The sequence below is a fragment of the Pituophis catenifer genome, unplaced genomic scaffold, assembly GCF_029215685.1.
Source record: "Pituophis catenifer annectens isolate HBS135680 unplaced genomic scaffold, rPitCat1.0.hap2 SCAF_3, whole genome shotgun sequence".
Taxonomy (NCBI): domain Eukaryota; kingdom Metazoa; phylum Chordata; class Lepidosauria; order Squamata; family Colubridae; genus Pituophis; species Pituophis catenifer.
Window position 1 is genome coordinate 196,149,001 of NW_027256883.1, and position 24,141 is coordinate 196,173,141.

Below are 24,141 nucleotides of genomic sequence, written 5' to 3' on the forward strand. Positions count from 1 at the left end.
AAGTTAATATATATATTATATTTTAGATATTTAGAAGCCAATGTGGCACTGTGGTTAAGACCAGGATCCTGGAGACTCAGGTTTGTCTATTTTCAGCTATGGAAAATCATGGGGTGAAATCATTCTCTCTCAAATCAACCTACCCCACACCACTACTGTTGTGGGGAAAACACACACAGAGGAAATACTAAGTATGCTGCCTTGGGGTCCTGGAGGAAAGTTATATAAATCTAACAAATCAATCAATCAAATTAGTAAAGATGACCCTATAAAAATACAAAATCTCCATTGTGTCAAGAGATTGATGACTTCCTGTGATTTCATGGACATACCCATTTCTTTTTCTTGGCACTAGAGTAGAAGACCATTAGGAAAATTGGAGAAGACCCATCCTCCCTGACGTATCATCGTTTTTTCCAACTACCCAACATCTAGGCACTGTAAAAATAAATAGAAGGAACTTGCACCTTTATACCAAGTAGATTATCTCTGTCTTCTGGATACTAGAGTTGGACAAACTAAGGACAAGTACAAATCTGAAAGTAAGTCCCATGATAAAAGTATGTAGCTTCTACTCCTCAAGGGCTTCACCACACTTTGCAAGGTAAGACCACTGAGTTAGGAACCAGTAGGGTGGAAGGATTAAGTGGTGAAATACTATCCATAAGGATCTCCCAGTATTAATTAGGTGGGGTCAAGCTGAGGCTGGACTGGATTTTAATTAAAATATAATTGAAATCCTACACCGAGAAGAGATTTAGGTATGATGGCCTCAATAGTCTTTTCAAATCCCACGATTCTTTGAAGTTTTATATAAATGCAATTGACAAAAGCAATTTTAGCAATTGCGTATTTGGAATAAATTACATGGAATTTAAAAGTAATTGTTAAAAAGCCTTTTTATATCCTACTGGGATCTAAGAGATATATTTCGCAAAAACATGAGTCAACCTTGACCATTTTTGGAGATGGAAGCTGCAGCTAAGACAAATGGCACCAATAATGCAGTAATGGATGTTCTATAAAGGCAGCTTTAAACTGCTCCATGTGGCAGCTGTCTCAATGCAACAGGCTGTTTGTGTGAAGAAGATGCAGCAAGAAAGGTCTGTGGTGACATGGAGAAAATTGCCACATCCACACAATGAGTCATTGTACATCATGAGAAGACAGTAACCATGTGGACAACTTCATAGAGATTTTCACATAGCAACCAAAATATGCGCGCAACTCTCTGATTAAACTTTTTAATAGTCAGTGGAATCCAACAAAATTGGCCTGCTTTGCATATTGCACAATTGTTGCTTTGTTGGGAAATACATCTTATGGAATGGGCACTAGTGATATATAATCATGTACATCTTATGGAATGGGCACGAGCAGTGGTGAAATTAAAAAAATTCCCCTACCGGTTCTGTGGGTGTGGCTTGTTGGGGAGAGGTCATGTGACTGGGTGGGCATGGCCAACTTGACATCACTCACATCGAGGGGCTCCTCACTGGCCCCTCCCCTCTGCCACTCCTTGTTGTGAATGGCAGGAAAATGGGGAGGGGAATATTCCTACCTACCATCCGTCCCTCAATCTGTGCTGAGATTGAGGAATGGATGATAGGCAGAAAAATCCCCTTCCCCATTTTCCTGCCTTTCACAAAATGGCTCCATTCCAGCTGCTCCCCCACCCGTCCCCCTCCCTCCTGGGGACTACCTTAAAAGGGACAGGCTGCAGCAGCTCCATTCTGAATGGAGGGAGAAAAGTTAGCATTCTCTCTGCTGCATTTAACATTGAATTCTGTGGAATATTGAGCAGCTGGAAGAGGTGAGCAGTGACCAGCCGGTTCGGCAAACTGATGCCAATAATTCCTAGCGGTTCACCCAAACTGGTCTGAACTGGTAGGATTTCATCCCTGGGCACGAGGTATATAATCATGTAACCTGCCATAAATTCTACTACACATTTTGTTTTGTATTGCCAGTTGTAAATTGCAAATTTATCTTTGATACTTATGATATTTCTATAGTATACTGCAATGTTTTTCAACCTTGGCTGCTTGAAGTGTGGACTTCAACTCCCAGAATTCCCAAGCCAATTTGAAGGAGCACTCATGTACCACCTGATACCAAGTTTTTCAAGCAGTCATGCATTTTCCTGAGATTTCTAGTCTATTACGGGATATGAGAATTCACGCTGGGAAGAGTTATAATTGATATGGGAAGGAACTGAACACTTTCAACAGGCAAAGCCAAGAGTTTGGGGAGCATTTCTGAGTAGCACAAGCATGGCCTTGGGTATTTCTCTACATCTTGGATATCGTATCCATTCTCCCTTTTTTCACAAAAGTTCAAGTCTTGGCCTTCATGGAAAATTGTAAAATAAGAATAAACTCCATGCTGCCATTCTTTCCCTTCAGACAGGAATCCAAAGTCCCATGGTTTCAGACAAGCATTCTATATATCATTAATACAATTGAGCGTGTCCAGAAATATTTCACAAGAAGAGTCCTCCACTCCTCTGCTTGTAACAAAATACCTTATGCCACCAGACTTGAAATTCTGGGTTTAGAAAATTTAAAACTACGCCACCTTCGGTATGACCTAAGCATAGCTTATAAAATCATCTGCTACAATGTCTTCCTACCTGTCAATGACTACTTCAGCTTCAACCACAACAATACATGAGCACACAATAGATATAAACTTAAAAGTGAACTGCTCCAGACTCGATTGCAGAAAATATGAATTCAGTAACAGAGTTGTTAATGCCTGGAATGCACTACCAGACTCTGTGGTCTCATCCCAAAACCCCCAAAACTTTAACCTAAGACTGTCTACTGTTGACCTCACCCCATTCCTAAGAGGTCTGTAAGAGGCATGCATAAGAGAACCAGCGTGCCTACCATCCCTGTCCTAATGCTCCCTTTAATTGTATTCATTTTATGTATTCAATTCATGCTTATATATATTATCTAATATGTAGTCGACAAAATAAAATACATAAAAATAAAAATCACACATGGCTTCATGTTAGCCAATAGGAAGCACAATTCAGTACTTTCTTTATACTATATATACACTGAAATTTGTACAAGATAGTCCAGTTTGCTTGGTAATGCTAACAATAATGAAATCAGCTGAACTATGTTACTCGGGATGAGACAGGTACCTTAGTTATAAGCTGACAATAGAACAATTAAAAGAACAAGGCACTTTTATTGAATGGTGGACATATGCACAGATAAAATCAAGATACAAAAAAGATAAAGAACAATATGGTATAGAAATGGGTAGCAAAGATTTTGATAAGATTTGGATGAGTATGGACAACAAATTATTAGCTAAATTGTACAACTATTTAGTAGAATATGACCTGATGGAAGAAGTGGTTAAAGACCCAATGTTAGCATGGGCCAAAAATATTGGGAAAAATATAAATTTGGAAGAATGGGATCAAATATGGAACAACAATATAAGACTTACTAAGGCAACTACCTACAAGGAGAACCAGTACAAGATGATCTATAGGTGGCACCTAGCACCAGCTAGGATTGCCAAGATTTACCCTAACTCAAACCCAAAGTGCTGGAAGTGTGGACACCAGCAAGGTACTTTCTATCATTGCTGGTGGACCTGCTCTCAAGCAATAAAATATTGGAAGATGATTGGCAATTGGCTTTCAGAAATAATAGGTGAAACCTTTGAATTAGATCCTAAAATATTTCTCCTGGGAATTCTCAAGACGGAAATGGCAAAAAAGAAGAAATACTTGGCAGTGCATATAACAATAGCAGCAAGAATCGCCTTCGCTCAACAATGGAAAGAGAAAAAAATACCAACTAAGGAACAAGTAATTGGCAAAATAATGGAATGTGTCGAGATGAACAAATTAACGCTAGAAATTAATGATAGAGAAGATTCTGACTATTATAGCGTGTGGGACAAGTGGTACGGGTGGTTAGAGAAGAGGAAGATGAAATAAAAAAAAAAAAAGGAAAGAGACCAGAGTGAGTACAAGAAATAGTTAAATGAAATAGAAAGAGAAGATGTACTGTAGATGGTAGAAAATATAACGAGGCAAGGAAAGGTTACATGGGTAAGCAAAAGATATGACTTATGTATTTACTAATTTACCTTTAAAGATTTATTATATATATATACACATTAAGAATGATATAAGAACACATTTCTATACCATGTAACCGTTTAGCAAAGATTATCTATATGTACAAACATTTATATTTTTATTTATTTCTTTTTTCTACACTATGTAACCGGATGGACAAAAATTGTATTATTATAATTTCTTAATAATAAAACACTAAAAAAAAAAAAGTTTGCTTTCCTGACATGGGGAAATACCAGCTATGGTGTGATTCCTAAGCCACCATTTTTTTTCCAATACAAGTGCTCTCTGAATAGACAGACTCCCAACTCTCAGTCATTCTGGGAATCCACACAGCAGGTGGGTACTCATATATTAACAATGCCTACTATAAAAGTATACAGAAGTTAAAGGTCTTTCAGTTTGAGCTTAATTCTTTTTAAACTTCATGAAACATCCTTGTATTTTTCTTGGCTTGCTATTTTTTTCTTATGAGGTGTTCTTCTTTTACCTGCCAATCTAGCCTTCAGCCAATCTTTCCTGGAAGATTCCGATACTAATCAGATCTGACCAAGGTTAGCTTTTAAAAATCAGCCAAGGTCAGCTAGGTGCTGCCATCTATTTATATCACCAGATATAAAGAGAGATCAATCAAATAAAATGTATTCCCTTGGAAGTTTTATTGGGCTGTCAATCCCTCTGCCTTTAGAAATATCTGGCTCTGAAATCGCATTCTTAATGGAACTGATGACAATTTCAGCTGCTCTTTGGTTATATTTAAACAGGTTATATTATATTATATATTTATATTGTTTTTATTTATATTTGCCTGACAGTAGTCCTGACACTGGTCTGAATACCCTGGAAAAGTGTGCAACAGGAAAGTCAGATAAGCTGCAGCATCCAGAGCAGTGGGAAGTATTTGTAATGCCACCTTTGTCAAATCCCTGAATTTACTTAGAAGCAGAATGGAATATACTTCCTATTTCAGTGGAACATTCTGCTCAGATAAATAATTTTGTTAATTGAAGGGGAAATGCTGTTCTTCTACCAAAAATCGTAGCAATACCAAACCAGAATTCTCAGATGTGACTCCATAAACAATGTAGGTACTTAACCGATACAGGTAGTCGTTAACTTACAACCACAACTGAGTCAAGAATTATGGTTGTGAGTCTTTCTATGGATATTAAGCAAAGCCATTGTCTATAATGGGCATTTTTTGTTGGAAACTAAATGTAAATGCTGGTTTCTGGCAAAAAAAAATGCGGTCATATGACTGTGGGAAGCAGTAAACAGCCATAAATTGGGGCCAGTTGCTCAATGCCCAAAATACAACTGATGTGACTGTGGGTGTAGTGTCAGCTGTCAGAACTTTGAATACGGTTTGTATCTTTTTTTTGGTTCTGTTGTAACATTGAATGATTGCTAAGTGACTGGTCGTAAGTCAAGGACTACCTGTAGTGATTTATATACTGACAGCATTATTAAGGTGCTGCTAATGATGTAGAATAGGGAGGCGGTGGCTCAGTGGTTAAGATGCTGAGCTTGTTGATCGAAAGATTGGTAGTTCAGCAGTTCGAATCCTAGTGCCGCGTAACGGGGTCAGCTCCCGTTACTTGTCCCAGCTTCTGTCAACCTAGCAGTTTGAAAGCACGTAAAAAATGCAAGTAGAAAAATAGGGACCACCTTTGGTGGGAAGGTAACAGCGTTCCGTGCGCCTTTGGCAGCCACATGACCACGGAGACGTCTTTGGACAGTGCTGGCTCTTCGGCTTAGAAACGGATATGAGCATCGCCCCCTAGAGCCAGGAACGACTAGCACGCATGTGCAGGGGTACCTTTACCTTTTAATGATGTGGAAATAATCCATTTCTGCTCATTATAATTCTGTCATGTTTATTCAGCCATAGACTAGTACATCGCGGGGGGAAAACAGTAAATCTTACACTTTTGATTTCTGAATCAATCATACCTTAATGCCAGCATTTTTCAGAGTTTCCAAAGTTGGCCTGACATCCACCTGTAGCTGATCTTCTACTCCAGTCAGGCACAGAAGCTCCATCTCCATCTCCAGACTCTCAATCACTGTGGCTACCTTCAGGGAGCGATCGTGGACACTTAATTTTGCTTGGACGTAGCGGGCCTAAGGAAGATCACGAGAGACACATCCCTTTACTACTTGCTCATTCACTAAGTGCTTAGCTCATATTAGAACAAAGTACCATGGATGAGGAAAAGCAGGGACAATTTCCCAAGAGCCAGCAGCAATGCCCCCACCTCTATTTTAAAAGCAGCCAGATTGCGCTATTCAGTTTTGGCAGCAAAAAGCTAAAATTCAGCAGCATAATTTTTGGTTTCCTTTTTTAACCCTCAAGACAAAAATCAGGTGCATTAAGCCTTTTCAGGGTTTTAGGAGCTATCTTCTTGTCTTTCTTCACGTGCACAACAAAACTAAACAAAACTAAAAGCATGCATACAGACACATAAAAATTTTGGATCAACCATTCCTTCCCACAATGTCACTGTATCACCAGGATGCCCCCTGGTGGCTCACAGAAGATTAAATAAAACGCAGCTCCAGCAGGGGAAAAAGTATCCCTCTCATTTAAAAAACTGGGCAATTATTATTTTTTTTAAAAAAAAACTAGGTGTGGAAGCAAATATATTCCTTCACTTGCAATTGCCAGCATGTTTATAGGGTAGGGAAGAGGAGGAAAAGAGCAGGAAACATATGGGTTGGGTAGCCTCTCCCTGACTCTCTCTGTCTCTCTCTGTCTTTCTCTGTCTGTCTCTATCTCTGTCTCTCTCTCTCTCTCTCTCTGTGTGTGTGTGTGTGTCTATATATTCCACTCCCTCCTAAAGCCAGATGGGAAGAGACTGGCCCACATTTCAAGAATCTTTATCTGTGAGAAGAACATGGGAGAATGGTGAGTCAACTGGCTGGCATCCACAAGTTTGATGTGGCCCTTGAGCTGCCAGCTGGCTGCCATTGATACATTAGGAGCACATCCAGAGCAGCCCTCATGTCATAAGTCATTTTTATTTTAGCCTTTGTCCTTCAACATCCTGGAATAAATTATATAGCATCATCAAGAGTGGTGGAGCAGAAGATAATGTAAGATATTCTTCCCCAACAGGTGCCCTCCATGCTGTGCAGCCACACATACTCTGACTGTGCTAGCTGGAATTGGTTGAAATTATATGGATTCCTTTCTCCTTGTCATGCAAGGTAGAATAGAATAAAGTAGAATCGAATCGAATCGAATCGAATAGAATCGGTTTATTGGCCAAGTATGAGTGGACACACAAGGAATTTGTCTCCAGTGCATAAGCTCTCAGTGTACATACAGTATACATACAATAAAGTAATGTAATAATAAGATATCTAGAGGAAAAGGTAGTAGAAAAAATGAGAAGGATAATATTAATACAGCCATTCTACATGAGTAAATACCCTTAAATCTTCTTATGAAGATTTATTCGTGCCTTCTGTTTGCCCTATATCCTTCTTTGATATAAGTGTTATAAAGTATTTTGCACTACTCACTTAACCAGACAAGTTAAAGATCTAGGGACTGCATTTGCACAGCATGCCTAGATAGACTATTAACTTTGGTTAGGTGTTTTAATGGTTTAGTAAGTGTGTGGTGCAAATCCAACCGACTAGATTAGTTTATTCATGCTTTGTGTACCTATAATATAGGTTAACGTAAAAACCAAGTTAAGCATATTGTGTCAATATAAGCCATTTTAGTTATTCTACACTTGATGCCTTCCATGTGGATAGACTTTCTCCCAGAATTCTTGGCAATGGCTATATAGATAGAGGAATTATGGAAGGTAAAGTTCTGTTCTGGAGGGCATCTAATATAGAAAAGACTACTCACAAGAGTTAAGATATAGAAATATAGAAAAGACTACTCACAAGAGGTAAGAAACAGTTCGTGAGGTTGGAATTGTAAAACAGCCACATCCAGAGGTGGGCTGCTGCCAGTTCAGATTGGTTTGGGAGAACTGGTAGTTGCAATCCCTGTCCCAGCACTATCCCGTCCTATATTGCCATGTTTTTGAAGCCACGTACATGCTTGGAAGGCGCGCTAGCACATTTTCGGTACTGGGTGAACCGGTTGTTACAACCAGCATCAGCCCACCACTGGCCACATCCAATGAAAATGATAAGATACAAGTGGTATATATTTTATACAGCCAACTCACTCATCCATTTTCCAAAATGTTCTAAAGGTAGCCCTTCCAGTCTGGAAGTTGCCAATGCATGATTGACTGTGGCCAATTCCATCTTTCCCAAGAAAAGGAAACAGCAAGCATAGTAGTTTACAGTTTAACCTATTTAGGCACTGCCCTGCTTATTCCAGACATAAATGGGATATTCGTTTTGAGCTCTATTTCATATTTAATTTGCTTACCTCAAAATCTTGATATTGCTCCTCAGACAGGGATTTCTTTGCTACTACAAGAACCCTTAATCCTTCTCTTGCCATGTTACCACACTATAAAGGAATACAGACATATTCTTATAAACTAATCTGACATTGGAAATAAATATTAGCATAATAATTGTCCCTGCTTTTTTTTTCAGAGAGCATAATTTAAAAATTCCAAAATTATGGAATTGCATCATAATAGTAATACTATAGTTTTAATAAAACTATAAGTAATAAAATTGAAACTGTAGTTTTAAAAGTCATCTTCAAAATAATGGTTACAGTTTTATATCAAAGGCTAGCAATCTTTTCAACCCAAAAATCTTGCAAGGCTTTGACTATTTTACCTTAAAATGTTATTTGATTTTTGGTGAGAATGCTAAACTAAGGTGAAATCTCAAATGAAATCTGGATTTTTTAAAAAATGTAAAAACTTGGTTGAGCTTGCTAGAACCTCCTGTGATCTAGCAACCTTCTAAAATTTTAGCAAAAATATAATTAAATTCCAGATTAATTTTGGAGAAAAATCACACTATTACCAGATGCATGGATACCCATGTGTTTTACATAGTGTTTCAGTCTTAGGTTTCTCCCATGCAGGACAATGTAAATGTAAAATATTTTTCCTCATTTTTTTCTGGGACAGCTAAATGATGGAGACTTCCAAAAATTTTAGATTTTGCATGGATTTACTATTGCATAGGTAAATTGCAAAGACCATTCTAATAAAGATGGTCTACATAAGCAAGTTGCATGAAATATATCTGCAAATTCAAGATGTGTATATACATCTCACCATTATGCACACACGTTGCCCTACTTTTACTTTTCTTTACCATATCTATAACTAGAACATACATCCCTCCTCTCCTCTCCTCTTCTGTTTGCAGATGGTCTTTTCTTGCCTTCAAATGATTTGGTTACTACTCCCACTACCCCACAGTGGCCAGCCAGGCTAACAATGGAAGTTGTAGTACAACAGATAGCTGCCAGGTTAGGAAAGGCTGAGTTATATCATCAGGAGCATTCAAAGCATTCTCTGAATTCAATTTCATACTTCTAATGAGAATTTCATACTTGCAAATGTAAAAAAAAGTCACAGCATTGAGAATGCTGTTCTGTACCTCTTCCTCTAGCCAGTCATTGTACTGAACAATGCCTGCCATAACCACATCCGCCCCTTTCATGTAGAATGTTATTTCTCCTGTAGATTCATCCTGAAAGAGACAGAAAACAGGGAAGAGAAATAAATGAAATGACAAAAGGGGGGAAAAAAATCTCAGGCGCCCTGTTTTAATACAGATACTAAAGATACAGAAATCTATTCATAAAATATGTAATACATCAATTTAATGTCATTGTGTGTTATTCTAGAAATGCTTAACTTGAAGAACCATAAATCAGCAAAAGAAAATTGCTGTCTCCAAAGAATATAAGGTAGTGCAGTTCAGAAGAAGAAAAAATGGAAGAAAGGAAAAGTTTTATGTCATTTGCAAAAACAATGTGGAATCTTAGCAAGCAAAAGTTAGAAGAATGTACAACAGCTTTCTATTATGAATTGCTATCTTCTTCCCTCCCCAATTTGCACAGTGTGTAGGAGTCAGTTTGATAGAGGGAGTCTCTTTTATAAAAAAGACTATCGTACCATCATTTTATTTTTAAAAAGAGGGAACATTGGGGAAAGGTTCTTATCCTTTCCTACCCACAAAGCATATAATGGTCCTTCTTTTGATCAGATCATCATTCTCATGCAACTAATTTTTAAAAAATAGATGTGCATATGTCATTTATGTATTATCTTGTTTGTTTCTTAATATCTACATCTATTTGGTCTGGGTATTATCAGTTTCTAAGATACATTTAGCCTGAAAAACAGTTAATTAAATTGCAACTTTCTTCCATTATTTCCAAGTCTGTCATATAGAAGATGAAATAAATTTTCTGTTTCTCCAAAGAGTATGTCCTATAGTAATAGGTTAAGATTACAGGATATAAGATTTGTTCTAAATGCTTGAATTTTCTGAAGAGATAATTTTGGAAGTAGAAAAACTTTTATTGAAGATTATTGAAGATTAGCAGTTGTGTGACCACTTATGAAGAATGGAATAACTATGAACTTCTAATATCATTGGGGCGTGGACTAAATAGCCTTTGAACTCCTTACTAATTCAGTGTGTCTAAGAGCTAACACTAACAATCAAACAAAGTAATACATCTGTGTACGTCCACTAATAATTTATACTTGAAGCAAGTGCTCCAATGACTGAATGCTCCACCATAAAACAAACTCCAAACTCTCCACGTATATTAGCATATCAAGGAAATCAATTCTACCCTAGCCTTTTGCTTGACCTGTAAATTTTCTATGCGTTTGAACAAAATAAACAGAATTTGATGATGTAAGTTCTATCAAGAAGGGAGAATGGGTTGATGTTCTATCTAATGACAGGTGTTACTGGCTGAAGTCCCAGGCTGAGGTCAGGTTCCCACTGTTTTGCATGGAAAAAAGTCACTGCTATTTCCTCATTCCAGCCATTCTCTTGCAAAGGATAAAACATTACACTAATTCACATTTAGGGTTAAAATACACACATGTACATTATCTTCCCCCCCCCCAAAAAAAAATCCATTTGAAATTGGTGAGTATTAAATCACAGGATTAAGGCTGTAATCCTATACTCACCTAACTGGAATTAACTACACCGAATCCAAAGGGAATGTTGAGAGAGAGAAATTTATTAGTTGGTCTATAAATAAGAAATATGTATACTGTTCAGATTCTGTAGACTCCGCTTTTGAGCAGAAGTTCTACAGCTGGGCCGATCTTGTTTTCTTTCTCCCTCCCAAATGATTTTCAGCCACGAACACATTTTTCTTCTAAAATCTTTGGGATTCCCCCAGAGCCATTGTGGAGCAGTGATTAAGATGTTAGATAAGAACTGAAGACTCATTTCAAATCCATCCTTATCCATGGAAGCTGACTGTCAGTCAGCCAGATGAAAAAACAAACCCAGTTGAAGTTAATAGAAAAGACTTGATGCAAATCCAGGAAGATTATAGTATCTCAATAACATAAACAGAGTGAAAAGAGGATAACCAGCCAAAAAAAAAAGTTCTGGAAATCTCTAAAAGGCTATAGAAGCTAGAATAGGACAAAGTGCCAGAAATCTCATTTTTACAACCTCAAAATCCTCTGCTCACAATTAACTAATATTGTAATAACAGTTCCATAATTTTGAGAAAACACAGGAGGTACCTACTGTACGTTTTCAGGCTTAATAAAAAAAAAAAAATCTCTTCCTGACAAAACCAAGGAGGGAAAAAAAGAGAAAATCCTGGTCATTTTGCATTATTGCCCTTCCCATTATTCCCCCCAAATGGTAGATGCAGTCCCTAGATTCTCTTTGTTTGTTGGAAAGAAAAGAAATTAAATTTGGTGTTGAGACTTGGGCTTGTAGACATGCCTTCTGTAGAGATGGGAATGGCTGACCTCTCAACAGTATGTGATTTAACACTAAGACCAAATACAAAATTTCTCTCCTCCATTGATACTGTAGAGTACACCTGCTAAAGAACGCAAAAGATTTCTTTCATCAGATGAAGAAAGAGTTAAGTGGACTTCTCTCCCTTCTCCTCTGTTTTTTTTTATTTTTAAAAACATTTATATAAGCTTGATCAACAATCTTCTTTAGCACTGTAATATCTTGAGGCTGGAAATCAACACAAAGATAAACACCATAACCTTATTTATACCAGTGGCTTTTACATATGGCAGTGGCACATTATTTGTCATCTTTGACAAAAGGACATATGACAATGGAGTCATCTGTCAATGCAAACTTCCAATTTCAAATCCAAGGGTGCCAGGAAAAAAAAAACACATTAAAATATTTTCAACACAAATTAAGATCAATGTTTGTGCATTACACGTTTAAACTGTTGAGATATGTTTTAATAACTTTTTGATAGGAAACTAACAAGAAAGTCCACTTCCTGCAGCGCAGAACTAGTTTTAAGAGCGTTTAGATCTTTTGTCCAATATAAATATCATATCAACTATCTCCTTGCATTAGTCATTTCCTCTCACCAAGTTCAGTAGGAGGTTAGCACATTCCCATGATATGGCACGATTACAAGTATAAATCTGCAGAAAGATTTGCCAGTTGTATTGTTTCTCAACCACATCTTTTTCCACCATAGTCTGGTTTTGGGCCAAGGTTCAAAGGCCTTTCCCTCCCTCCCCCAACTCCCACTTGACACATGACAATAGCAGTTTCTGAGTTGCAAAAAAAAACAAAAAAAAAATTATTCTCCATTCCAACTGCTCAGAAGAAGAGAGACTGGAAAGTTTTTGTGGTTGAACAAACAGCTACCTCCCTACCAATAAGAGGCAGCAACTGTCTTATTTTGCCCAGCTTGTTGGCTATAACAGGATCCCTGGAATCAGATACTATGAAAGCAGACAAATCTTTAAGAAGAAGACGCTACAAAACTCAGGGAGAGGGAGATTGCTAATTGTTTTACCATTTGCAAGGCAGCTAGAGAATCTAGAAAAGGTATTTGGCCTTTTTTTTTTTTTAACTCGGCCACAAAGATTATAAGTAAAACAAATATGATCCAACATCTTATTACTAACAGTGCTTTTGTATTTGAGATTGCCTCAGATCCTTTCCCCTTTCTATTTCTCTATATCACATACATCAACATGTTATCTCTCAGTATTTTCATCCTCTTAAACAAAAAATGGTCCCAACTGATGCATGCATATGTAGGAAATAGAGGGGATGCAGTGGCTTAGTGGCTGAGCCAATTGAAAGGTCAGCAGTTCAGAGGTTCGAATCCTTAGTGCTGTGTAATGGGGTGAGATCCCATTACTTGTCCCAGCTTCTGCCAATCTAGCAGTTCAAAAGCAAGTAAAAAAGGCAAGTAGAAAAATAGGGACCACCTTTGGTGGGAAGGTAACAGCATTCTATGCACCTTTGGCATTTAGTCATGCCTGCCACATGACCACGGAAACATCTTCGGACAGCGCTGGCTCATTGGCTTTGAAAGGGAGATAAGTACCACCTCCTAGAGTCAGGAACAACTAGCACATATGTGCGAGGGGAACCTTTAACTTTTACTATGTAGGAAATACATCGCAGTTATGATTTGAATAATAGAAGGTAGGAAGTGTAGGAAAATGAAGATTCAGAAATATCAGCCTCTCTGAACCTTCTCTATAAACTGGGAGTTTTCTTATGGCAGAAAAAGAAATCAATGAACATTTTCCCCACTGCTGGAAGAGCCAATAAGGAATGATTAACTTGGAAAGAAATATAATCAAATTCAAAAGGATGGAGTTAGAAGGTAGATCAGATTTTTCCGATGGGTCTCTAGAAACTTTGCAGTACTTTTGGAGATAAATTTTTGACTCCTAATTGATTATCAAGAACAGCAGTTTTAACCTGAGGAAAAGAAAGCAGCTTGGAAAACTAGGCAGATTTTTTTTGGGTATGAGCTCCATTCTGTTCAAAACATTTTAGTATTAAGATTCCAGAGGAGTTTCATAGCAATCATTCCCAGCCATTCCCTTTATGCAGATCACAATTCCATCAACAGTTTGTGAAGGGCACTATATAAACCAGGGATTAGGAAAAGGATGTCTCTATATATTATGGCACGTGTAACACACATGTCCATATGTTAATCCTATTTTTTTTAAAAAAAAGAGAGATGTGAATCATTTACAGGTAATTACATATTTTGCACCAGTCTCTGCTTTATAAAATATCCTAATAAAGAAATAATAACAACAATACATCTGGAGCAGCACTTGAATACCACTGGCGTTGACAAAATCTCCATCAGTCAATTGCAAAAGGCAGCTTGGAACTTTACTTGGAACAGCTTACATCCTGTGACAATATCATTAATATAATTAAGCAGCAACATCTGCCTATCCCAGACCCTTGGGAAGGACTTGATAGGTGGTTAAAAATGCCAAATCCAGTCTAAATATTTGACTGTATAACCACCCACCCACAATAAATTGGTTCCTAAAACCCTGAAATCTCACCCCAGTTTACAGAGAATGCTTCTCTCCGTGTGCTTATTCATCTTACCCGAACAATAATCCCCATTCGTTTACTTTCGTACGTGAAGGGGAAAATCTGCAGGATGGTATAGTTTAGAATGTGGCCACCAGGAGTCCTCAGCTGCACAGAAGCCTGGTCTCTTCCAACCAGTGTCAAGCCAACACTTTCTGTCCATTGCACCAGGGCCACCTAAGCACAAGAGAAGTCACAGGTCAGATAGACTGCTGAGCTAGTGGGTTCAGAGGTCAAGCGAATGCAACAGGAGGGAGGAGGGAAAAAGGCAAAGTGAAGAAGAAAGTGATTCGATTATTAACTGTACCATTTCCTCTCTTGGATTCCTCAGCCTTTGCCATGGCTAGAAGTGACTTTCTAATTTGATAACACCTGGGACTAGCAGATGTGGTTTATATGGTTGGGGTTGGGAATATGACAGCAATTGAGAGAATGACGTATCCAGGAGCCTGGGGTTCCCAATCTTGCTCTCCTTTCATCCCATCCCTCTAGAACAGTGTTTCTCAATCTTGGCACTTCAAGATGTGTGAAGCCAAGCATGCTGGCTGGGGAATTCTGGGAGTTGAAGTCCACGTATCTTGAAGTGACCAAGGTTGAGAAATACTGCTCGAGAATCTCAAAGGTAAATGACTGAGCAACTTCAGCACCCTGAAAGGTACACTGAAACAAGAATAAAGTAACAGTGAATTAGCTTTTGTCCCAATGCTTTCCATTAGCTACATACAGTACAATCCTTGCAAAGTTAAATAATTTTTCTCTGGATAAATTTTAAAAAGTTGTTAACAACATTGTGGGGTTTTTTTTTGTTGTTGTTGTTGCCAACCTTTTTTTTTTTTAATATTTTTTCCCCCATGATGAAGAAAGGAAAAGGAAAATACTCTGCCTTAACATCAACCATGTTGCTAGGACAGGAGAAAATATAGAAAATACTGAGAAAATAACAATTTATGAATACAATGATTAATGAGTGTGAGGATCAATTTATCTTTCACTGTGAGTTCCAATGAATTACTCTGAAACTAACACGCCCAAATATTTCCTCTGCATCTCTTTGCCCAAATATTATCTAATAAGATATGGAATAGGAGACTAATTTCAGGATATACTCCCATCAATGAACCTTCCTAGGCTGCAGCCATTATTAGCTTCCCATATAGCATGGGTGTCAAACTCACCATGCCACGTTGCCTTCACATGATGTTTTGCGATGTTTTCCCATGTGCAGAGCCTGCATGTGACGCATCTGGCCCACGGGCTCCCAGTTTGACACCCCTGTCATATAGCAAGCTTTTCTTGCGTCTTGTGCTTTAGCAATGTTATTTGACATACAGTCCTTAACTTACAACCATTAGTTTAGTGACCATTTGAAGTTACAAGGCACTGAAAAAAAAAGTGACTTATGATTGTTTTTCACACTTAAGGCTGTTGCAACATCCCATGGTCACATGATAAAAATACAGACACTTGGCGAATGGCATGCATTTATGACAGTTGCGGTGTCCTGATGTCATGTGATCACCTTTAGCGACCTTCAGACAAGCAAAGTCAATGGGGAAGCCAGATTCGCTTAACAACTATGTTACTAACTTAACAACTGCTGTGATTCACTTAACAACTGTAGCAAGTAATATTGAAAAATGGGGCAAAATTTATTTAACAACTGTCTGGCTTAGCAATGGAAAATTTGGGCTCAATTCTGGTACTCAGTTGAGGACTACCTCTATGTAAATTGCACAAAGGAGCTGCAACCAAAAAAATGCAGCATGGATTGCTTCTTCCTCAGGGAAGCCAGTTTTCAAGACGCTCAATAATTTCTCATTAATTTCTACTCTTTTTTTCTTCCCCTCTCACATGTTTTAGTCAGCATTTTTCCACTAATGAGAGCAAACTTCTCATTGAGGTGAACTGGGGGTGGGGAATGTTTCACCTTTTAAGAAATTGGCACATTTAAAAATTTCCCTTGATGGTATCTGTCTTTTCTGTCAATCGTATTGCTTTGGCTACCTATCTTTATTCAAAATATGAGTTTGCTGTGAGTACGTGACAGTCATCATGAAAGGGTGTTGCTGGGTGAGGAGGAACTTAATAAAATCATTATTTGAGGAAGATGAGATTAAGCTTCTCGAATAGAGGACTTTTATGCAGGGATTTCTACCACATGCAAGAAAAAGTGGTAAGCCAAAAATCCAATCCTTGAGGTCAAATGGTTTGGGTTGACCAATCTCTCTCCTCCTTTGCCCTCAAACTGAAAAAAAGAAGGCACAGCTGGTATGCGGTTTAATGTGACTATGTGATAGTTACATATGTTATTCCAGGCATTAAGTGACGTGTTGTTAAAATGCTATTCTTAGCTGATGGATTAGTGAATCTAGATCTAATAAAAGGGAAAGGCACGTGGCTTTTAGGAACGTGGTAGCCGATTAACAATCTGGCATTGGTCTATGTAAGCCACAGCCTGCATTAAACCAAAAACTGCCTCTCTGAAGGGGCTTCCTTGCTTGCTTAGCTCTCATTTCATCTGTGCACCTGTAAACACTTCTCTTAAAAATGCAAAAGATCTCCAATGATCCTTCTATAAAGGAAATTCCTAGGATTACCGCAGGGTAATTCTGGTGATTACCACAGCATAAGATGGCAGTGGAGCAGTGATATGTTTTTGGGCTGAACGCCCATGGTTTAGTTTGATTTAGTTCTGACGTTTTACCCAATGTTGTGGCCGGCATCTTCAGAAGCACATAGAAAGGTACACCACAAGGCAACACACTCCGTCTCTGAAGATGCCAACCACAGCGTCTGATGAAACATCAGATCTAAAGCAAACTAGATCATGGCTGTTCATCCCAAAAGCTCATTGCTACTTTGATGCCAGCCATGAAATTCTATATCAATATGTAAGACAATAGTCTTGCTATAGCCCTCTAATTACTGGCTAGCATTCCTGTAACTTTCTAGCAATTGAACACTCCTTGCTCATGAACTCATCTGAATTTATTGGCCAACAAGGCTATTGATTAATGCCACTTCAGACCTATGGAGATATATAAAGAGACCCTTCTTACTTTTTCCTCAAAATCTCATTTTGATGGCAGGATCCTTGTGAACAGCTGCTTGTAATGTAGTTGATAGACACATTTTTTTCACATTCTGGGAAGTGGTGAGGTGTTTTGGGGGGGTTAAAGGCCACTTGGTCATGTCTTCTCCTGGGCAAGTTATCTGATCAGATTCTACCTCTTACTTAATTTCCCCTTGGTTACTGTAAGGCCTCAATCAGACAGAATGACAGAGCCCCAGAGGCTGTAACTGATCTCTCTATAAAGATGCTTTCAGGAGCTTTGGCCCAGGAATGCACACCGGAAACAAATGTAGGAAACCCAGCTTTGTGTTTCAGGAAATGAATGCTGTGCCAACTGGTAGAAATTATCCTTTTTCTTCAGAAAAAGGGGGGTTAGGGAGATGGACCTTCAAGGTTTTGTTCGAATTTCAACATTAACTGCTCTTCCTGACTTAACAATATTTTATTACTATAAAGTTTCAAAGGTAGATTTTTAGAAGTCTGTTAAAGCAACATTTCACTGATTTCCTACAGGGAATGGCTTAGCCATATCAAAATTCAGAAAAGTAACTTTAGCTTTTTTCTTTCTTTAAAAAAAAGAAGGAAGCCAGCTTTTTAGGGGTGAAGACAATGGAAGACTTATATTGCCAATATTGTCAAAGAAATTATATTCTTCCAAGACAGGATTTTATCATGAAAGATTTAACTTTTAAAACAAAATAAAATTCTGGTATATTTGCTTGTAAGAGTCAGTTGGAGCAGTGGTTAAGGCATCAGCTTAAAAACCAGGAGACTGTGAGTTCTAGTTCCTCCTTGGACACAAAGCTGGCTGGATGACCTGGGGCCGCTAATTTCTTCTCAGCCCTAGGAAGGCACTTTTGAAAAATCTTGCCAAGAAAACTAGACATAATTGAATGGAAATAAAAGAAAATTGTATGATTTGAGAAATCTTATTTATATAAACCAATTACATTGCCATGGATAAATTCCAAGCATTAATGTCATAAGAAATTTAACAGCTGTACTTACATTATCCATCAAAATACCATTAACCGTATTTGGAAAACAAAAGGGGGGAAAAAAGGCATATTAAGAAATAAAAAGACAATAACATTCTTTTGAGGACCATTTTACCTCATCAGGACTAGCAGCTTGGTACACCCTGCAAGAATCTTCATAATGCTTCTCAGCTTCAGCCTGATCTGTCACACCATTCGATTCGTAGACAGGAGTCACATTGTGGCAGAGCGCAATTGCTTTCACTGCCTCATGGACACGGCTGCTCAGGGTTTTTCGTACTTTGGTAGCCAGGCTGGGTGCTTTTAAAACAGGTGGTTCCTGTGACTGCTAGAAGAGAGGGGAAAAGAGGCTGATTGCAATTAATATCCTGAAATTAATACTCTCCTTATGAGTCTGGCCATTCTGAAGATCAAAACTGATGATAAAAATACATTGTAGGACAGAAAAAGTAATTAACTTATTTGCTTAGCCCACAAAGGCAATTAGAAAGAATTTATCTAGTGTACCATTTCCTCAAAATGTCCTGTTTCTATGGGATAAATGAACATATTGCCCAAACAGTTTAAAAGTAAGCAGTTACAACGTTAGGAGCACTCTTATGTGTTCCCACTGAGGTCAATGAGATTTAAACATACACAAGGTTTCCCCCCCTCATTTTTCAGTCTGTCTGCAAAAAGTATTCTAAGGATGGCAACACACTCTATACAAATAAAAAAAATTTAAAGCACACTTAGAAACACAATTAATGGACATTTGGACAATTGTGCATGGTCAGCTACTTCTCAGCATATGGAATAAATTCATTATTCAGTGAAGTTTAACTTCATAGCAGCATTCACTTTCAAAATTAAGTGTTCAAGAGATAAATGGCCCCTTGAAACATTGTGCATCTGGAAGATACTTTTAGCAAGAATAATCTCTCTCTCTCAGCATTGTTGTCTTCATAACCTTAAGACATTTTGACCATAGTAATTGATATGAATATTTGAATACTGAATATTTGGAGTTGGGAGAAGGGGCTTGTGCATTTGATGACTAGATCATAAATAATCTTATAGAAATGGGTGGCTGAGACAGAACAGTTAGGGATCTATGACTAATCTTACTGTTAATCATATAGTTTATTATATGGGGAATGTCTGGTGAGATAAATTGTCCTCACCAACACCAAAGATCCGCCCTGTTGGATAACATTATAATGAAGGAAGCAAAAGAGTTGGCAATGTTATAGCACCACAGTAAATTAACCTCAGGGAGAGGAAGAAAATAAAAACAACATTTATCTCAAATAACTCCTTGTAAAATTACTTGTTACTGTTAATTACTGTTACTGTTATGCTGTGAAGGATAATACAACATGGTAGGAGCTCTCATCAATTGTTCTCCCATCTCAACATTATTCTAAGGAGCAGATCCTATAATTCTTTAGTCTAGATCAACCAAGTATTCCTAAGGACATGCTTCAGCTGGGAATTTGTTATCAATAACACTACTAAGATCATTGTCGTGTCCTACGAATTTCACCAATCAAAATTTAGAGGGGAGGGAAAATGCTTTTCCTTGTTGCTAATTTTACAGAAGTGGGTGTTGGATGCTAATCAATGTACATTGCCAAGACATCTATGTGTCTTGGCCACACCAGACAACTAAGCCTCACTCAGCATGACCAATCAGCCACATGACCAACTGATCATATAAGACCTATAAAAGCAGAAGAGAACTGAAACAAGACTTCACTTCAACTGAAAGTTCTACTGATGTTACCTAGCCTGGTGACAAAACATTCAGAAACTAAGCAACAAATTCAAAAGAACAAACCACTACCACCATCTATGTAGTTCCTGGTCTATCCATTGTATGCCTCAATTTAGACAATCAACAACATCAAAAGGACAACTGTACAGGAATGTTCTTCATTGATCAAGAGAGGACAGATTACTTTTCATTGGTAGCATTAAGCTCCATAAAAATATAAATTTACAGGAAAGCAAACTTAGCAAAAGATGTTTAATGCATAGGATATGATGTTATAAACATAGAAAAGGAAAAAATAAACCCAAGTGGGCAGATATGAGGGTCGAAAGTTTTAATTTTTATTACTGTTTTCAGAGTCTGCACCAAACCTTCCAGGTAATTTCACAATTACTAAATTATGCTGGTCACAGGGGAATATATAACCATTGAGTTTCCTGTTCTGTTAACCTCTTGTGTCAAGAGGACAAAAGTTTCACTTCCAGGTCAAAGGGCATAGCATGGTACCAATAATTAGAGCAATGAATCAGAACTACAATTTAAATGAATCATGGCCAGCAAATGCTTCCAATTACCAGAGATTCTAACCTTTCAATTATGTTTAAGCTTGCACTCATTGAGACATCCCTTACCACTGTTAGCTGCTTCTTTCATCTTATTAAATGAAACTATATTAATTAAAGTTGATCTTGGCTACAGGTTGGAGCCAGGAAATAGAACAGTGATCTGCAGATCTACTTTTCCTGCTTCCAGTTAGGTTGTGATGGGGAGAAATTATCTAGGAGGCAGCCTATTTAAAGGTCCCTGATTGTGTATACAGAACCTGGATTAATATCATTTACCCATACAAGGTCATTGTCAGATTATGCTGAGGCCAGTAACCTTTTTCAGGATATTGCATGGCCACGGCCCAGTGGCTGAAATCTCACAAGATCAACACATTTTGTAAACTGTTGGACATCTATTTTTGTTAGTTTAAGTTTGGGGTTTCCAAAGATGTTTTGTGGTATTGCTGCAGGTGTGTCAACCTCTGGGTTGTGCTGAAGGCAGGGTGGGGTGGGCGAGAAGGAGGCAAGACCAGAAGATGTGATCCTGTTCCACCTTTGAAGCAAATTTATTATAGAGTTTGAAGAGCTTTAAAATCTTCACTTTAAAAAAAAACACAAGCTTTTCCTGCCCCCAATTGTACCTCTCCTATTACTCTGATTTGTGGAAAGAAGGTGTACAAAAACAAAGCTAGTGTTAAGTGTTATTTGCTTCCCATCTTCTACATCTATTTAAAAACAGAAGCTAAAATGTCTCTAGCCAGAAAAGATAAATCACTATTTCTGTCTTTATTGGAGAAGCAAATGAATAACATGATTTTTTAAGACATTCAGCTAAAGGTCTGGGTTAATTCCATTATTTCTCTAATATTAAATTTTTGTTATTGCAAGAATCATGCAGCATGGAGAAAATGTGTCCTACTATTAAAGAGTCAGTTTGTCTAGTGCTTAAGGCACCAGGCTAGAAACCAGGAGACTGAGTTCTAGTCCCATCTTGGGCCAGTTCTTATCTCTCAGTCCTTAGAAGGAGTTTGTTTGTTTGTTTGTTTGTTCAATTTATATAATGGAAAACCACCTCCAAAAAACTCTGCCAAGAAAACTGAAGGAACTTGTCCAGACAGTTGGCAGGAATCAAAACTGATTTGAAGGCAAAAGAAAAAAGAAAAAAAGCCCTGTTATAAGACACTGTGCAATCATTACCATTCTAATTTTTTCCCCTTCTCAACAGATTTTCTATGGAAATGAAAACTGGAAAAAGTAGTATGGAGAGAAAACCAGGAATAGGTTTTACAATGAAGGAAATGCTTTACAAATGAAGGAAATGCTACTCAATTTCAAAACAGTGTGCCATGTAGCACTAAATGCTGTGTTTAACAAAAAGTTTAATTTTTCAGGATTTATTGTAGTATATGCCACAAGCGGGAGTTTCATGGCCCTCCGGAGGTTGCTGGATTCTTTGGCTTAGCTGATTTTTCATCTTCCGTACAGAAACAGTACGAAAACATCATTTCCTGATGCCAGAATTATGGTTCAGCAACATCTTTTAATTCTATCATTCCTTAACTCTGACATAGCCTCATAATTTTGCTTACCTGTGTATATATGCTAAAGATATGGCTCTGAACTTCATCTATGGAGTCAAACCCATAAGCCATTGTTCCAAGATGGACACGTTTGAAAACCATCTCATTCTGTGTTAGAGTCCCTAGAATAGGAAAATTACATATTATGGCACAAAAAGAGCAAATTAAACACCAAGAAACATTTCTAAGTCTCTAACACCAGAACTGCTTTAACCTAAAGACCATGCATTACCAAGAAAAGCATCCCGAGAGATATCAAAATATTGTTACAGATTGTAATCTTTAAAGTTAAAATAAATCAGAAAATTAATAAATACATTAAAGTTTTAGCCATTTTTAAAATATTAATTAAGTATAACTAGAATTAAATTTGCTTGTTCTACTTCATCCAGCCACTGCTATTTAAAGAGCAATGCCCAGCATACCATTCAAAACTGAAAGTACTATCAAGTTGTCATGTATCTCATATCCATTTTGTACATTCAGAAAAAGGCACTAAGATCTTTCACAACACAACAAATAATTGCAACAGAACCTTGATTCTGTGTCCTGCAAAAAATTATATATGAAAATACCTGTCTTATCAGTAAGCAAGTAGGATATTCTGCCTAGTTGCTCTGGGATTGTGCTAGATCGAACTACTGTGCCAGGAATTTTAGAATCCCTCCGGATCATCCAACTGTAGACAATTTTTCCCATGTCAAGATTCACTCGTAAACTACATAAAAGGAAGAGAAGATGAGGAAGAAGCAACAATAGGTTGTTATTAGGAGTTTACTCAAAACATGACTTAAAATTTGGTATGAAGGATGTTTGAAGAGGTTTGGTCCCTTGCAATTTACCCCAATTTGGTTCCATCTATATACCGTATTTTTCGGAGTATAAGATGCACCTTTTTCCCCAAAAAAAGAGGGTGAAAATCTGGGTGCGTCTTATACTCCGAATGTAGCCCCGCCCGGCTTCTCAAATGGAGATTTGAGAGGCTGTAAAAAGCATCAGAAACGAAGCTTCAGAAAAAAAATCCCCCAAACAGAGCTCTGTTTTGGAGGCTTTCAGAGGCAGAGGCTTTTCTGAAACAGAGTTTCAGAGGCAAAAAAAAAAAAAAAACAAAACAAAAAAAAAAACAAGGCACAGAGCTCACAACCAAGGAACCTGTTGCTAAAATTCACTTCTGGGAACAGCTGATTGGGGGTATTCCCAGAGGCCAATCCACCTGCCAATCAGCTTTTTTCTTATTTTCCTCACCAAAAACTAAGGTGCGTCTTATACTCCAGTGCGTCTTATACTCCAAAAAATACGGTATGTGGGATTGCAACTATCAGTGGACAACACCATGATAAAAATTAGATAAGGTCTGAACCAGATGCTACTTTCTTACACGGGATTTATATAAACACATTCTCTCATTTCTGAAGCCACAGAGTGTTCCTCCAAATGACATTTGTAACCCAGTACTTAGGATCGTATCAAATAAAAATCGCTTCAAGGTAAGTTGTGGTCTGAAGCAGTTATTTGAACTCTGGCCATTATTAGCAAACAATGTAATAGGGAGTATGTTGTAAT

General features: G+C 37.7%; 1 protein-coding gene across 1 annotated transcript in view; it reads right to left on the reverse strand.

Annotated features, from left to right (window-relative positions):
- ATP9A (ATPase phospholipid transporting 9A (putative)) overlaps positions 1–24,141 on the reverse strand; it is a 90,815-nt gene that overhangs the window by 21,140 nt on the left and 45,534 nt on the right. The window contains exons 12-18 of the mRNA XM_070940049.1: positions 23,154–23,296; positions 22,588–22,700; positions 18,813–19,025; positions 14,642–14,803; positions 9,662–9,754; positions 8,520–8,603; positions 6,068–6,238 (exon numbers count right to left, since the gene is read on the reverse strand). Of these exons, the coding sequence (XP_070796150.1) occupies positions 6,068–6,238; positions 8,520–8,603; positions 9,662–9,754; positions 14,642–14,803; positions 18,813–19,025; positions 22,588–22,700; positions 23,154–23,296 (979 nt within the window). The remainder of the gene's footprint in view (positions 1–6,067; positions 6,239–8,519; positions 8,604–9,661; positions 9,755–14,641; positions 14,804–18,812; positions 19,026–22,587; positions 22,701–23,153; positions 23,297–24,141) is intronic.